This window comes from Heloderma suspectum, chromosome 3 (assembly GCF_057233095.1).
Source record: "Heloderma suspectum isolate Gila_16-S chromosome 3, 16-S_ref, whole genome shotgun sequence".
Classification (NCBI taxonomy): Eukaryota; Metazoa; Chordata; class Lepidosauria; order Squamata; family Helodermatidae; genus Heloderma; species Heloderma suspectum.
The window spans coordinates 39,753,411-39,768,891 of record NC_139460.1 but is presented as its reverse complement, the minus strand read 5'-3'; the positions used below and the strand labels follow the sequence as shown (position 1 = coordinate 39,768,891).

The following is a 15,481-nucleotide window of genomic DNA, read 5'->3' as shown; positions in this document are numbered from 1 at the left end:
GCCTTGAGAAGACAAGACTGAGGGAAAATATGATAGCGCTCTTCAAGTACTTGAAAGGTTGTCACAGAGAAGAAGGCCAGGATCTCTTCTTGATCATTCCAGAGTGCAGGACACAGAATAATGGGCTCAAGTGACAGGAAGCCAGATTCCCGCTGAACATCAGGAAAAACTTCCTGACTGTTAGAGCAATACGACAATGGAACCAATTACCTAGGGAGGTGGTGGGCTCTCCCACACTGGAGGCGTTCAAGACGAGGCTGGACAGCCATCTGTCAGGGATGCTCTGACTTGGATTCCTGCACTGAGCAGGGGGTTGGACTCGATGGCCTTGTAGACCCCTTCCAACCCTACTATTCTATGATTCTATGACTACTGCCTGCATGCTCATTGGCTCTCTGCCTGGCAACCAAGCAGGAGGTAGCAGTGCTGAAAAAGAGGAGCAGCAGCAGACAACAATGCTGGTAAGAAGATAGACTCACGGAGGGAGAGGGGCCCATTGAGGATGTTTTGCCCAATGGCTCTCCAAGACCTGGAGTTAGCACCAGCCCCTGGGGATCTTTAATCAAGTGTGGATCCTTCATCAGTGCAGGGATGGGGCCCACTCACAACTGCTTCATCCACTGATCCCGAGTTATGAGTTAGAATAACCCCATTCGCACGCACACCCTGCTAGTACAGTCACTTATATTGTACTGATTAGGAGCAGACTTGAGAGGATATTAGTAGTAAAAAAAAGTTAAATCTGGGCTAAATTAGACAAAAGTTTTCATATCCCATAGGAATTCATTTATTACTTATACTGAAACTGCCTGCCACTGTACTAGGTGTCATGCAAATGTTGCTCTCTAGCAGATGCTGATGTGGGAAATATTTATACCCACGTCTATTTGTGAACCACACATAGGTATGCTGGACAATGTGTAGATTTCTGGACATATCTCATCGAAAGTGGGAAGAAGTTAGATTTGTCCCTACATCACAGGAATGCTTTATAGGTGCACTTACTTGACAAAACATGGAACATAAAGTATAGTCTGCTGTGGATACAGACGTTGGGCGATGTAAAAGCGTTAACAAATAATTTGGTCTCTAAGCCTGTGTTATGAGTTGTAACACATTTTTGTGTGGGGGGGATATATAATGAAAATATAAGCCATGGAGTTAAGAAATTTACATGGGGAACATTTTGTTACGCCAAGCCGAACTCCAGTGTGTCTCGGGGTAGTAAAATGTCCCCAAACAAAGCTATATGTATTGTCTCAGAAAAAGAACACCTAAGTCTGCTTTCCTGAATCTGTTTTTATTTGAAAATAAAAAAGTGATCCAATGGCAAAAATCAGTAAGAGTTCTTGGGATACTGATTGTCCCAGGCTCTTATTTGTTTTCAAAAAGAAAACTTTGTATGGGAACTTAAATCTCCTTCCCTGAACCAACTTTGTTAGAAATGTTTTACCCAATGTGTTGCATTGGCTGTGACAATACAGAGAGCTTTGGCTATTGGGCGGTATAGAAAACTAATACATAAATAAAAAATTAAGCATTCTTTTATTGGCAAAAAGGAATAGATTTCTTGTCCCAGGCACTTCGTGTGTACAGAAAAAGAAAGGTGTGCATTTTCAAACACGGAAAATGCACTTTTCCAAGCTTACACACCAAATGCTCACTTTCCCCCCATAAGCTAAAGCATGAAAATGTGGGATTTGTGGGGGAATGCACATATGTTTGAACTGCTCACTTGCGCAAATGTGCACTTTTGAATGTGAACACAAGCTCAGGAAATTGCAAACATTTCCTGAGAATTACGCTCCTGCTCGCGTTTACATTTGGGGTTGCAAACAGGACATGTTTGCCAAATTGTTGTACATGTCTAGCACTCACTAATTGAGGGGGGTGGGGAGAAGAATGTCATCTCCTTAAGCAAAGTTGAATCAGATGATATTAAATGACCTGAGAAGAGACTCCATGAAAGTGTGGCTACTGATCAAAACAGAGCCAAAATGGCCCTGCGCTTTTCTGATTATTATTGGGAAGTTGCCTAATTTCAGCAAACAAGGTGGGTTTTCCTTCTGTGATACTGAAATGGTTAAAATATTATTGATGTGAGTCAATATTCAGAGAAGTAAACAGTTACAAAAAGGGAATTACAAAACAAGTCGGTCTGACTTTTTAAAAATAGGATTGAATTGTGTATGAATGCATGCAGATAAAATGCTGCTGCACTGTGGGATACATTTTTGTTTCACAGTTGACAAAAAAAACATGAAAGGCATAAAATTCAACATTAATACATTCTACTTTTTCTTACGTTTTAGAAATTGAAGCAAAGGGGGCCTGTGACTGGTTGCGAGCTGCTGGATTTCCACAGTATGCACAAGAGTATGAAGGTATTTTTGAAATAGTACAGTAGCCACTCCACCTTTTTTATACACATTTTTCAAATGTACACATGCTGTTAAATGCATTTTTTTTGCTCCGCCAATCACATTGCAAGCTCAGAAATGTTCGGACTGCAGCCACAGATTGCATCCAAGTCCATGTTCCATTTGGAAGGTGCAAACTGGGTAAAATCCTGTTAAAAAAATGAACTGAAACTAATTTCTCATACATCCCTATATATAAGCATTTGTGTTGTATTGTTATACTGTGGTTTTAATGTTTTATGTAATTTATATTGTTTTATTGTGTGCTCCTTGGTTTTAATTTTTGTGAACCACCCAGAGAGCTTCGGCTATTGGGCGGTATAGAAATGAAATGAATAAATAAATAAATAAATTGTGGGCAGGATATTTGAAGGTCAACTTTGTCCCACATGAGTCATCAGACGTCCTGCTTTGGATTGGAAGTCCACGTGGCCAGGACATTGGACCAGTTCTTTAAGTTGTAGCAGCCTAAGGGGATCTCCCTAAGCTGGGAAGCCCAATTAGTCCTGTCCACATGAGGATTTTGGCATGCTGCCCATCCCTATATGTTCCACCACACCTTTATGTTGGTTTAGGTTTTCCCACATTCTGTGGTTTTAATATCTGACCTCCAGTTTTTAAGCTCATGTTTGTTCATTTAGTTGTTTAGTCTCTACTATATAATGGAATGTATATGGATGTTAACCAATGTTGTGAGCCACCTTGGGGTCCCCATCAGGGACTGAAAGGTGAGATATAAGCATTTCAATTAAAAAATAAATAATTGGGGGGCAGGATAAAGTTCTTGATATTGTCTTGCATTGCTGTGGGAAGGTGGGGCAGCCTTGCTTGTGTTCAGCTGTTCATTTTTGTTGGGTTTATTTAAAGAACAATGTGGTACCTGTACCATGAAGGGTGCTTTCTGCAGCTAAAGATTTTCTTTTTTATTAAACTTCTTTTAAAACACAGACAAATGACACAGCTAGGGGGAGAAGGAGAGCTGCGTCACTCATTGCTATTCTCAAGTTGGTGACCAGAATATTTGAAGGACTGCTTTTTCCCATATGAGTCAACATATATCCTGATTACTATACTATCGAGTTGACGTCCATTACATATGTGCACTCATATTCCACAGATTATTCACTACTGAAATTCACACAGTAGGACAGGGAGTGTAGGAGAGGCCTGGGATTTTCCCAGTAATAACACATTGGGTTTTGAATGCTGGAGAAATGAAATATCTGAACAAGTGAAGAAAGACACCTGTATCCTCAATAAATGAAGGCCAAACTAGATAAGAAGCTGTTCATGCAATTAGCAATTGCATGAATGGCTTTTTAAAAAGTAAATAGGCAAGGGAAGGCAACCTGGATTGGGACCCTGGCATGGGGAGTAGAGGGCTTTCCCGGTCTGGATGGTGGGGGGGATACCTCCTCTTTGTATTGGAAGGAACGCTCCCATTTGCACTGATTAAAGCTTTTCTTCCAATGAAAACAACAGGTGCATGGAGCATGATCTGGATCAGGACGGCCGTGACATACAAAGGGTTAAAGCTCCTTACCTCGCCATGCCAGGATCCCAATCTGTATTGGGAGAGGTGCCTGCTATTTACATTTTAAACATCACTCATGCAATTGCTAATTGTATGAAGGGCATCTGGTCTAGTTTGGCCTCAAGTCACATGCTGCAGTTTTGCATTCATAACACTCTACTGTGAAGGCCCCTTAGGATCCCACAGTTTTGAGAAAAGGGAGCACTTCCTGTATTTCTAGACAGTTTAAAATGTAGGGTAGCATGCAGAATGGTATTGTTATGTTTGTATTGTTAGCTGCTTTGGGTCCCTTCCTAAAGGGAGGAGAGCAGGGTATATTTCAACAAATAAATAACGGTGAATAAATAACTTACACTCTCAAGTTATTCTGTATAACTTTAATAAGCAAGCGTTTGATATAACATGGTTGTGCAATTTACCTGTGTCTTGTGTAAAGACAACAATAAAGCATTAAAAAGTATCATGGTGGAGTGAGGGACTGGATGGTCAGGCTCCTTGTTGGAATAGCAACTCGTTTGCAGTTCTGATCAGAATATATTTCATGATTCTTAGACTGACAAATGAGCCTTCTGATGTCCTGTGGTATTTAGAATATGGCGTGTTAATATCACTTTGGTTCGAACCATTTGAGTTCCAAAAGGAAGTCATATTATCAGAAATCATATTAGTGGGGAAATTCTAGTTTCCCCTTGTGTTTGCATTTTAGTCTGAAAGTACATTCAGTCCCTCTCGGAAGCAAGTAAGTGTTCAACCACTTCAGTAACAACAAGTGCTCCTTTTCTTGTAGGTTCCCAGTTTCCTATTGACATTGCTGCTGTAAAGAGAGATCATGATTTTCTTGACAAGGATCTTGTAGAACCTCTTTGTAGGTAAAGTGTTTCTCTTTTTTACGCTATTATTCTAATTTATTTTTTTTTAGTATTGCACAACATACAGAGAACTTTATTCATTTTACCTAATTTTATTAAGTATCCCTCCTTCCCTGTGAAAGGAGTAGATGATGCAACTAAAATTACTTGTGAAGCTACCAGCATAGTTAGCAATCACTCTGTATGTGTTTTTTTAATTAAAACCAGGCTCAGCGCCCCTACCCCAAATTGTTATCACAATCACAGCACATGGGGAGGGGAGGTTTAGACCTTCCCTCCCCAGCCACAATCGCCATGAAATCCCACCTCCTCTGTATGCACAACTAGCATTGGGGGGGGGGGGAATCCCATCGGTGCCAATCAGAGCTTTTTTCCTAATACCAGTTGCCACAGAGGGGCAGATTTCTTGGAGACTGATTGCAGCTGGGAAGGGAAGTCTTCCCCTCCCCACATGCTGCCATCTTGATAGCAATTGTCCCAATACACCTGATACTTAATTTTTTTAAACATCTTGTTGTTAATGACATGTGTAGTTAGGCCCTGAGGCCAGAATTACAGGTCAGTATTGCTAAACAGCTGCAAGACAGAGGGTGTTTAATTGTTCCTTCACCCATCACCTTTTACTAGCAATCCTTTTTCCTCAACCCCTTTTTCCTCCATCCAGGGTTCCAAATGCATGTTTACGGCATTATGGGGGAGCTCAGCTGTGGAGCAGGAATTGCAGGGGGGAAAGCAGTAGTCAGTCGAAGAGTTTAAGGACCCCTTCATAACCACCACTTCTCTGCTGAAAATCATGCCCTTTCTCCCCACCAAATTATAGCACTTCAACCCCAAGCCTCAACTAATGTTTATTTCATCTATTTATTTAAAACAGTTCTTGGTTGCCTTTCAGGGCAAAAGCCCTCCCAAGGCAGCTTACAGCAATAAAATACAGAAAACAGTTAAAATATCGCAAGCGATAAAACATAAACAACAATATAACCAGCAGCAACAACAACGACAGTAACAGCAACAACGGCCATCATATCAAGAGAAGACCACTGTAAAATAATATGTTTCCAAGGTGTCCTTGAAAGCCTGCAAAGATGGAGCATGGCGGACCTCCGATGGCAAAGAGAAGGCCCTCTCCCATGTGCTAGGGATGTCAGAGAATTCCGCCACAGATCTCGGTGAGGCCGAATGCCAGTGCATTCTGCCCCCCAAGCTCCGTGGCAGAACAGCCTGCCGCCCCCCCGCGGATCCCCCCTGGGACGAGACTCACCTGGGGCGGATCTTCCGGGCGGCGGCGGTGGCTCCGGCGGCGGCTTCGGCAGCCGGTCTTCCGACGGGCTGCCGTCGCCACCATTTCCAGGCTTGTGTAAAAAAGAACGTGATTGGCTACGTAAAGATTTATGTAGCCTATCATGGCTAGGTTTTAAAAAAAAGAAAAAAAAGATGTGGTAGGCTACGTAAATCTTTATGTAGCCTATCATGGTGGGGTGGGTTTTTTAAAAAAAAAAAGTGTATGCAAATGGCGGCGGCTAGGGATGGTGGAGAATTTCTCCAGGAATCTCGGGGAGGCCGAATGCCAACGCATTCGGCCCCCCGAAATTGTTGGTGAAATTCTCCGCCCCCCTGCCCCCCCCCAGGATGGGACTTACCTCCCTCAAATGTCCCTCTCGGCGGCGGGTCCCGGCGGGAGTTCGGCGGCGGTTCGGCGGGGGCGGCAGCCGGTCTTCCGACCGGCTGCCACCACCGCCATTACAAAATAAAGTAAAAAAAAAACAAAACACCCGTGATAGGCTACGTAACGATTTACGTAGCCTATCACGGCTGACTGGAAATCTACCCGTGATAGGCTACGTAAATCGTTACGTAGCCTATCACGGGTGTTTTTGTTTTTTTTTACTTTATTTTGTAATGGCGGTGGTGGCAGCCGGTCAGAAGACCGGCTGCCGCCCCCGACGAACCGCCGCCGAACTCCCGCCGGGACCCGCCGCCGAGAGGGACATTTTTTTTTTTTAACTTACCCAGAGCCCTCCACGGCCAGAAATCCAGCTGCGGACGGCTCTGGCCTGGCCTGGCTGGGCCTGGCCGGCTGCTCCGCGGAGCTGCCGCGAAGCACAGCCGGCTGTTCGAGGATTCCGGGGGGAGGAACAGAGCACCCCCCCCCCCCGGCCAGGATTCCGAGGGGAGGGACGGAACGCCTCCCCCCCCACCATCAACATAATCTGCAAAGGTAAGTCAGTTTCGTACATCCCTACTTCTAACTCATGGATAGTTTTGGTATCAGATGAGCTCCATGAATGGACAGGAATTTTAACCTGGGTCTCTTACCTCCAAATACAAATACTGTCTGTTGTGTGGGATTTATCTCCTTTATGTAGAATCGCTGTGATATACTTTAAAAGATCATGCAGGCCAGACCTCCATTTTAAAGAGATCTGTCCCTCAGGCAGGAACCTACATCATTGCTTGCCTTCCCCAGCCAGAGAGGCACAGTTGCAGGCAAATGAATACCCTCTACCACAGAGGTGGGCAACTTTGGGGGTTCTGGGGGCCAATTTCACACACACACCAAAAAAACCCAGTGGCCACACCTGCTGTCAAACTTCAGCAGCATCACTATGAAAACAGTTGGTGGTTTGCCACTGATTTTCAGCAGCAAACTGCATCGCTGGCCTAAAAAGGCTGAATTTAGCTTTAAACCAGCACTTTGAAGCTACATTTGGCCTTTTTAGGCCACTGTTGCAGTTTGCCACCAAAATTCAGCAGCAACCCGTTGACTGTTTTGTCACAGCAGCAAATTCAGTTTCGTGGGCCATACTTAAGGACTGCATGTTGCCCAATCCAGCCCGTCAGTAGCTCAAGTAAGAGATGAATAGTTGATCAAGTGGACACACCTAGTTGATGGAGATTATATAGCTTTTTCCCTCCTCTCTTTTTTCGTCGCAATTTGCTACTGAAATGCAGTGGCAAACCGCCAATTGTTTTCATGCTGCCGCCACCAACATTTGATGACATCTAGGAGCAGCAGGGATTTTTTATTTTTTATTTTTGATTGGGGCTAAATTAAGGTCAGGTCAACACATGGCCAAGATCTTTCAGGGTTGTGTGAATCATTCCTATCAAGGGGGTGCATTTTTGTACCCTTTTTGGTAACTGAACCATGGCAGAAGTCAAATGGCCAAGAGACCTCCCCAGAAACCAGGATGGAATGGCTGGAAACTTAATGGTTGTAGAACTGCACTGATGTAGGAAGCCCACTCTATTGCTGCTGCTTACCTCAGACATATCGCTGCACTTACTGCCTCTGACCTCAGCATGTCCTTGGCTGGATTCCTTTGCAACTGCTTAATAACAGCTGCAGACTGGAGTCATAGGGAGTTAGAATTCTGACAATTCTAAGGTGTAAAAACAGGGAAACAGAGCAAAAGACCACCCAGAAAGCAACCCAGTTTTAAGAGGTTTTGCTCTACAATATTATTACGTTTAGTACATGTTATGTAGCATTTTACAGAGTAGACAAAGTATGCTAGACACTTAAGTATTCTAGCCCTTAAACCTGACATATATGCTGATGGGGTCTGAGCTGGAAGTGACTGACCAGGAAAGGGATCTTGGGGTTGTAGTGGATAGCTTGATGAAAACATCGACCCAGTGTGTGGAGGTTGTGAAAAAAGGCAAATTCCATGTTGGGGATCAGTAGGAAACATTTATTTATTATTATTTATTTATTTGTTGCATTTATACCCCGCCTTTTTTCCTCTTGCAAGGAACCCAAGGCGGCTTACATTATCCTTCTCCTCTCCATTTTATCCTCACAACAACAACCCTGTCAGGTGGGTTGGGCTGAGAGTCTGTGACTGGCCCAAAGTCACCCAGTGAGCTTCCATGGCCGAGTGGGGACTAGAACCCGGATCTTCCAGCTCCTAGTCCAACACTGTTGCCACTACACCACACTGGCTTTAACATTTTAACAACATGTTAAAAATGAAACTGCAAATATAATGCCGTTATAAAAATTTGGAGTGCAGCCACACTTGGAATACTGTGTACAGTTCTGTCACCTCACAAAGGATACTGTAGAGCTAGAAAAGGTGCAGAAAAGGGACTTTGAGGTGGGGAGTGGGGTTCCTTAGATTAGAAAAAAGGCAAGTAAAGGGGGGACATGCTAGAGTATATAAAATTATGCATGGTATGGAGAAAGTGGATTGGGAGAAAAGGCATTTCTCACAATATTAAAGAAGCTAGGCTAGGTCATCCCAAAATCTAAATGGTGGGAGATTTAGGGCAAAAGGAAGTACTTCTTCACACACCCCATAGTTAAACTATAGAATTTGCTACCACACAATATAGTTATGGGCACCAACATGGACAGCTTTAAAGGGAGATTAGAAAAATTCATGGAGGATGAAGGTTGTCGAAGGCTACTGGTCATCATGGCTATGTAGTACCTTCAGTATCTGAGGTAGTATGCCTCTGAATACCAGTTGCTGGAATACATGAGTGGGAGCATGCTATTGCACTCCTGTCCTACTTGTGGTCTTCCCATGGGCATCTGGTTCCCCCCCGTGTGATCAGAAGGCTAGACTAGAGAGGCCAGAACTATTTGAGTTTGCAGAATGGCATGGTTGGATAAAGCCCATTGTCTGCAGAGGTCTGAATCGAATAATCTGTTTCCTATGGACCCCATCAATGGTATCACACTGGACTGGTGCAGCATGGTTCTTGTTGTGTTCTTATGACACTTGGCTCTCTCCGATGGTTTTATGCATCAGCATTGGACATCTTTGGAGTATTACAAACCCCCAAGTAAATAAACAATACACAACAAGAGTATTATTTATGATAGAGTATACGCAGGTATGAATTATGACTTTTGAATACAGGCAAACAACCCGGATCCAGCCCCCTATTCATGTTGCATTTTACACAATTGCTGCTGTTCGTGCATTCTTTGTACATGGAAAACAGCTTTCTGAGTCCAAAGCATAACACATAAAAACAACTCATCCTCACATTGATCAAAATGTCATTGACTATTGTTTCTAGTCTTGGAGTTATTCTTGCTGGGACTTTGACTCTCATTCCAGTGACAGATGTAAGCAGATGGAGAACTCTGTCTTCTGCCATTGGCACGTCAAGAGGGTGTGAGAAATCCAGGCAGGCTGTATTTAATTGGAGACTCTAGAGACATAAAGACAACCATTAATCCTTTCATTTCATTGGCATGATCTGCTTCAAAATATTGGAAGGGCCCCAGAAGATATGTCATCATCTTTCTTGCTTAAAATGTGAACAGCTAAATCAGTAAGCTGGAGTTTGGTCACTGACTCCATTAAAATGTAAACCCAAGTATTGAGGAGAGGTTTATCTTTTAATGCAGATGTGGATAAAAATGTAGATGGGAAACTATTGTCATTTTCAAGAAGTATTTGTTCTTGATGAGATCAGTTCACTGATAAATGTGATACCATTGATGGGGTCTATGGGAAACAAAGTATTCGATTCAGAGCTCCACAGACAATGGGCATTATCCAACCATGCCGTTCTGCAAACTTGAATAGTGCTGGTGGAGCTCCACTGAATCTTTCCATTGTGCATTATGCTTGTGCAACCAGTGGTGCAAATGTAATTCACAACCAGTGGCACAATGGGTTGCACAAACATAATGCGCAACAGGTTGCACAAAGGGATGTGCAAGTGTAATGGACAACTGCTCTCACAACAGGTTGTGCAACCATTTGTGCAACCACACTTGTGCAAATGTAACTTTAGTTGAATTCCCCTTTTGTGCATAGTGTGGAACCTAGTTTCCACTAGTGCAACATCATTGGTGCTAGCGGAATGAGCAGTTGGATACTGCCCCTTGGGTACACATATGGTACTCTCGCAAGAGAAAGTTTTTCTACTTAGGCTTTACAGACAGCACTGTGAAGGGGAGGGACTGTAGTTCAATGACAGAACATATGCTTTGTGTGCAGAAGTTCCCAGGTTTAATCATCTCCAGATAGAGCTGTGGAAGATTCCTGCCTGCCAGGAACCCTGGAGAGCCACTGCTAGTCAGTGTCAATAAAACTGGGCTGGATAGACAAATGGTCTGACTCAGGATAAGGCAGCTTCCTATGACCAGAAGTGAGGTCGGAAAAAGATGACTGTGCTTTTTAAAGAGCGTTGAAGGTGGTATGCCAGAACTAATTGCCTTTGGGATGCGCACTTTCAGTGTTTGTTTTTGTTTTTCAGTGTTTGCGATATTTCCAAAACCTGCAAAACCTTTTGACCAGGAATGACGGCTGGGGCACAAGAAATATGTATAGGCAACCATGCTTCTCAGCTACCACTTTCAGGAAATAGGTGTCAGTCTCAAAGCTTGAGTTTAGTTTAAGAGATACTATAGAAATCATTGGTTTTTAAAGAGTTGTCCTTTAAAAAGTTGTCCTGCCTTAAAAGTATGTCCTACTGATATCTAAGCACTTTTGTTGATGTTTATTGCTTTTTATAGTTATGAGAAATAGAGCTATAAGCATATATTTAATTATGGAGGTAGAAAGCAGTCGTCGTTGTTGTTGTTGTTGATATTATCATCATCATTTTATTTTATTAATTATCTGTTGGATCCCAGTGTTTATTTCACTTTATTTCTATTACTGGGATTTTGCATGTGCCCTTCGGGTTATTGAAATCTATCAGATTTAACGACGGGGGGGGGGGCGGTAAAGAGGGTAGGATTTCTCCTGAAATCTTATCCGGAAGCCCCTAATTATGGTCATGGGTATCAATGTTTCAAACCACCAAATTAATTGCTTGCTGATCTGGGTTGCGGGGTAAAATGGATTCCTGCACCAGTCTTATGTATAGAAATTAGCATTGCATATCCCACTAGTTTTACAAGTGTTCATTTAAAGTTATATTCATACAAATGAAAGAGGGAACAATGTCTGAGATCATAAAGAGCCAGGTCAGTTGATTCATTAGATGCTAATCTTTGGGTCTTGCTCTTCTTATAGACGACTGAACACACTGAACAAGTACGCCTCAATGAAACTCGATGTGAACCTCCAAAGGAAAAAGGCAAGTATTAATTCAGAAATGTTTGTTCTTTGTATAGGCTAGAGCTTTTAAAATCTCCTAGGATTAGTGCTAGAATTCTTCTCATTTTTAACCACTGAGCCTCAAATTGTACCTGAAGACTAGTTGTAGTTCATTGTATATTCAACAATGGTTTACAGAACGCTGCTGCAATGTAAATAGTACAGGTGTTTGATGCTGGACTGCAAGGGAAAAGGATAGTAACTAGCCATTATATTGCATCAACTGGCAAATGAAAACTTACCAGAATGCAGCACAGATTGTGCTGTAATAGTACTGGTTTCCTGCAGCATGTGACATATTAGCACTCTGTCCACTGAAATGTTTGACTTGAGATGGAGATCTAACCCCCAGATTTTGACCACTATCATCAGGTAGCTGCTGTCTTTCCACCTACTCTATCCTGCCTGCTGTAGTCTTTAGCTCAGTAACAATCTGGAGGCGTGAACACACTTGCACAGCATCGTATGAGAGGGACTCTATGATAAGAAAACAATTCCCAGTAGCCTTCTCAAAATACAAGGGCATATGTTTTACCTAGTGAACTTGGTACCCTGAGTACCAGTCTCTCAACATGGTCCAATGCCATGTGACCATCGGACATGATCCCTTGCCAGATAAAAAAGCCAATAACATTTTTCTTTTTTTGTGCTGACTTATTAAAATAAAGCTTGCCATGTTTACAGCCTCCTTGTGTAACACAGGCATTATTTAAGGCTTAAGGGGTTTCAAGAAGGAATGCAGAAAATGCTGTTTGATATGGAGAATTTTGTAACAGAGCCAACAACTTTATTTACAAGGCACTCCTGTCCCAAGGGCACTTTCTAATCAGTAGTTTGCACAGTGCAGACCATTGCCTTAAGAAACTTGGTTTCTCTTGCAAAATGCTTGATAAATTCTTGTCAGTGGTGCTACAGAAATCGTTGCCAGCAGTGCTTGAAGTAGCATAGGCTGGGGGTGGCATGCTATCCCATTTCTTCTCAGGCAGAACTAAAACTACCCCCATTTCTTTTCATTTTTAGCGGTGGAGTCTGGCTTAATTTCAGAAAAAACTATCCCACTTCCTTTTTTCAAGCACTGACTGATAGGTTAAGACTGCACTCCTAAGCTAGGGATGTTGAAGGAATCTGTCTGGGGGTGGAGTTCACTGAGCTTTCAGAGGCTCGGCCCCCCAGACTTTGGCTTGCTTCCCTCAGGCTGGCCTGACTTGAACTGCATCGCGTTGGGCCAGCTCGTGGATTTCCCGGGTTTTTTTCAATAGAAAGGTGCAGAAATTGCAGCCATAATTTGCACAAATTCCAGGTGCAATTTGCACAAATTGCAGCCGCAATTTGCACAACATTCTATTGACGAGAAGAAAAAAAAATCACAAAATGTTCCCAGATTTCAGGAAAAGCTTGCGGCTTGGCTTGCAAATGCAAGCTGAGCTGGGCAGGCAGCAGGGATCTGTGGGCCCAAAAAGGGCCGGATTTGCAAAGAACAGAGACGTCCCTGTTCTAAGCACACTTTGGGTGAAGGTGGATTAAAGTGAGGATGAGGTGTGCTCATAGTACTGTAAGCCTAACTTTATACCTGAGTTTTCAGACAAACCCTTAAATTGAAAACTAGCATAAGCCTACACTTCTTTGCCTCCTCGTTCCATCACCTGCCCACAACAGTCTCCTCCTTCTCCACTTTCTCTTCCAGCTAAAGAGCCCCCCACCCATAAGACCATTAAGTCCAGGGTCTAAAATTACGTGAGTGCTAACTGCTGCCTCATTTAACAACTCTATGTGCCATTTACAAGGCCTGGAGCTTAAAGCCAAGCAGGCATTGCTCAGTTAGGAATCTTGACGGCTATGCCTTAGAAAAACAGCCAAGTAAGCTGCAAAATAGCCTTATGTTGAAGGCTATTCAAGAGAGAAGAAAAGCATTCTGGGAGAGAAGAAAAGACAAAAATATAATTCAATTAAAATCAGTGGCAAACTTCACATGTACTTCTACATAATCAAGCTCCTAGCCCCAGCCATTAAACTCCAGTTAAACCGTACAGTTGCATATTGAAGTTCTCTTATATTGTGAAGAAAATGTGCCCTTAAGTTATTTGGATAGACACAGCTGCTGTTGGAACAACTGCCTTCTGCAGCTGTGGGGTCATAGTCCTAGTGAGGAAAAAATGTGGGGAAATCCATTAAAATGAAACTACATTTGTGCATTTTGTTGGCATCCACATCCACCTGAGGAAACCATGTTTTCAAGTCAAGTTTTCTTCTTTTAACCAGCTGTAAAGAAGCTAATGATAGTTACATAGCAGTCCTAAGCATGTTTACACAGAAGTATGTCTCACTGTATTCAACAGGGCTTGTTGTTGTTCAGTCGTTCAGTCGTGTCCGACTCTTCGTGACCCCATGGACCATAGCACGCCAGGCCTTCCTGTCCTGCGCTCTCTCCCGGAGCGTGCTCAAGTTCATATTCATTGCATCCGTGATGCTATCTAGCCATCTCATCCTCTGCCGTCCCCTTCTCCTTTTGCCTTCAGTCTTTCCCAGCATCAGGGTGTTTTCCAGGGAGTTTTCTCTTCGCATTAGGTGGCCAAAATATTGGAGCTTCAGCTTCAGTATCTGTCCTTCCAATGAGCACTCAGGGTTGATTTCCTTTAGGATGGACTGATTTGACCTCCTTGCAGTCCAGGGGACTCGTAAGAGTCTTCTCCAGCACCACAGTTCGAAAGCATCAATTCTTCGGCGCTCAGCCTTCCTTATAGTCCAGCTCTCACAGCCATACATTACTACTGGGAAAACCATAGCTTTGATTAGACGGACCTTTGTCGGCAAGGTGATGTCTCTGCTTCTTACTATGCTGTCTAGGTTGGCCATAGCTTTCCTCCCAAGGAGCAAGCGTCTTTTAATTTCATGGCTACAGTCACCGTCTGCAGTGATCTTGGAGCCCAAGAAAGTAAAATCTGTCACTGCTTCCATTTCTTCCCCTTCTATATGCCAGGAAGTGATAGGGCCAGATGCCATGATCTTAGTTTTCTTAATGTTGAGTTTCAAACCAGCTTTTGCACTCTCCTCTTTCACCCTCAACAAGAGGCTCTTGAGATCCTCTTCGCTTTCTGCCATTAGGGTGGTATCGTCTGCATATCGGAGGTTGTTGATAATTCTCCCAGCAATCTTAATTCCGACCTCTGATTCATCCAACCCGGCATTTCTCATGATGTACTCTGCATATAAGTTAAATAAGCAGGGTGACAATATGCAGCCTTGTCGTACTCCTTTCCCAATTTTGAACCAATCGGTTGTTCCATGTCTGGTTCTTACTGTTGCTTCTTGACCCTCGTACAGGTTTCTCAGGAGACAGGTAAGGTGGTCTGGTACTCCCATCACTTTAAGAATTTGCCACAGTTTGTTGTGATCCACACAATCAAAGGCTTTAGCGTAGTCAATGAAGCAGAAATAGACGTTTTTCTGGAATTCTCTTTCTTTCTCCATGATGCAGCGAATGTTGGCGATTTGATCTCTAGTTCCTCTGCCTCTTCGAAACCCAGCTTGTACTTCCGGTAGTTCTCGGTTCGCATACTGCTGAAGCCTAGCTTGTAGGATTTTGAG

The 15,481-nt window shown here is 43.2% G+C and overlaps 1 protein-coding gene across 1 annotated transcript in view; it reads left to right on the top strand.

The window, feature by feature from the left end:
* STARD13 (StAR related lipid transfer domain containing 13) overlaps positions 1-15,481 on the top strand; it is a 162,881-nt gene that overhangs the window by 101,843 nt on the left and 45,557 nt on the right. The window contains exons 2-4 of the mRNA XM_084843010.1: positions 2,313-2,384; positions 4,742-4,823; positions 11,813-11,876. Of these exons, the coding sequence (XP_084699136.1) occupies positions 2,313-2,384; positions 4,742-4,823; positions 11,813-11,876 (218 nt within the window). The remainder of the gene's footprint in view (positions 1-2,312; positions 2,385-4,741; positions 4,824-11,812; positions 11,877-15,481) is intronic.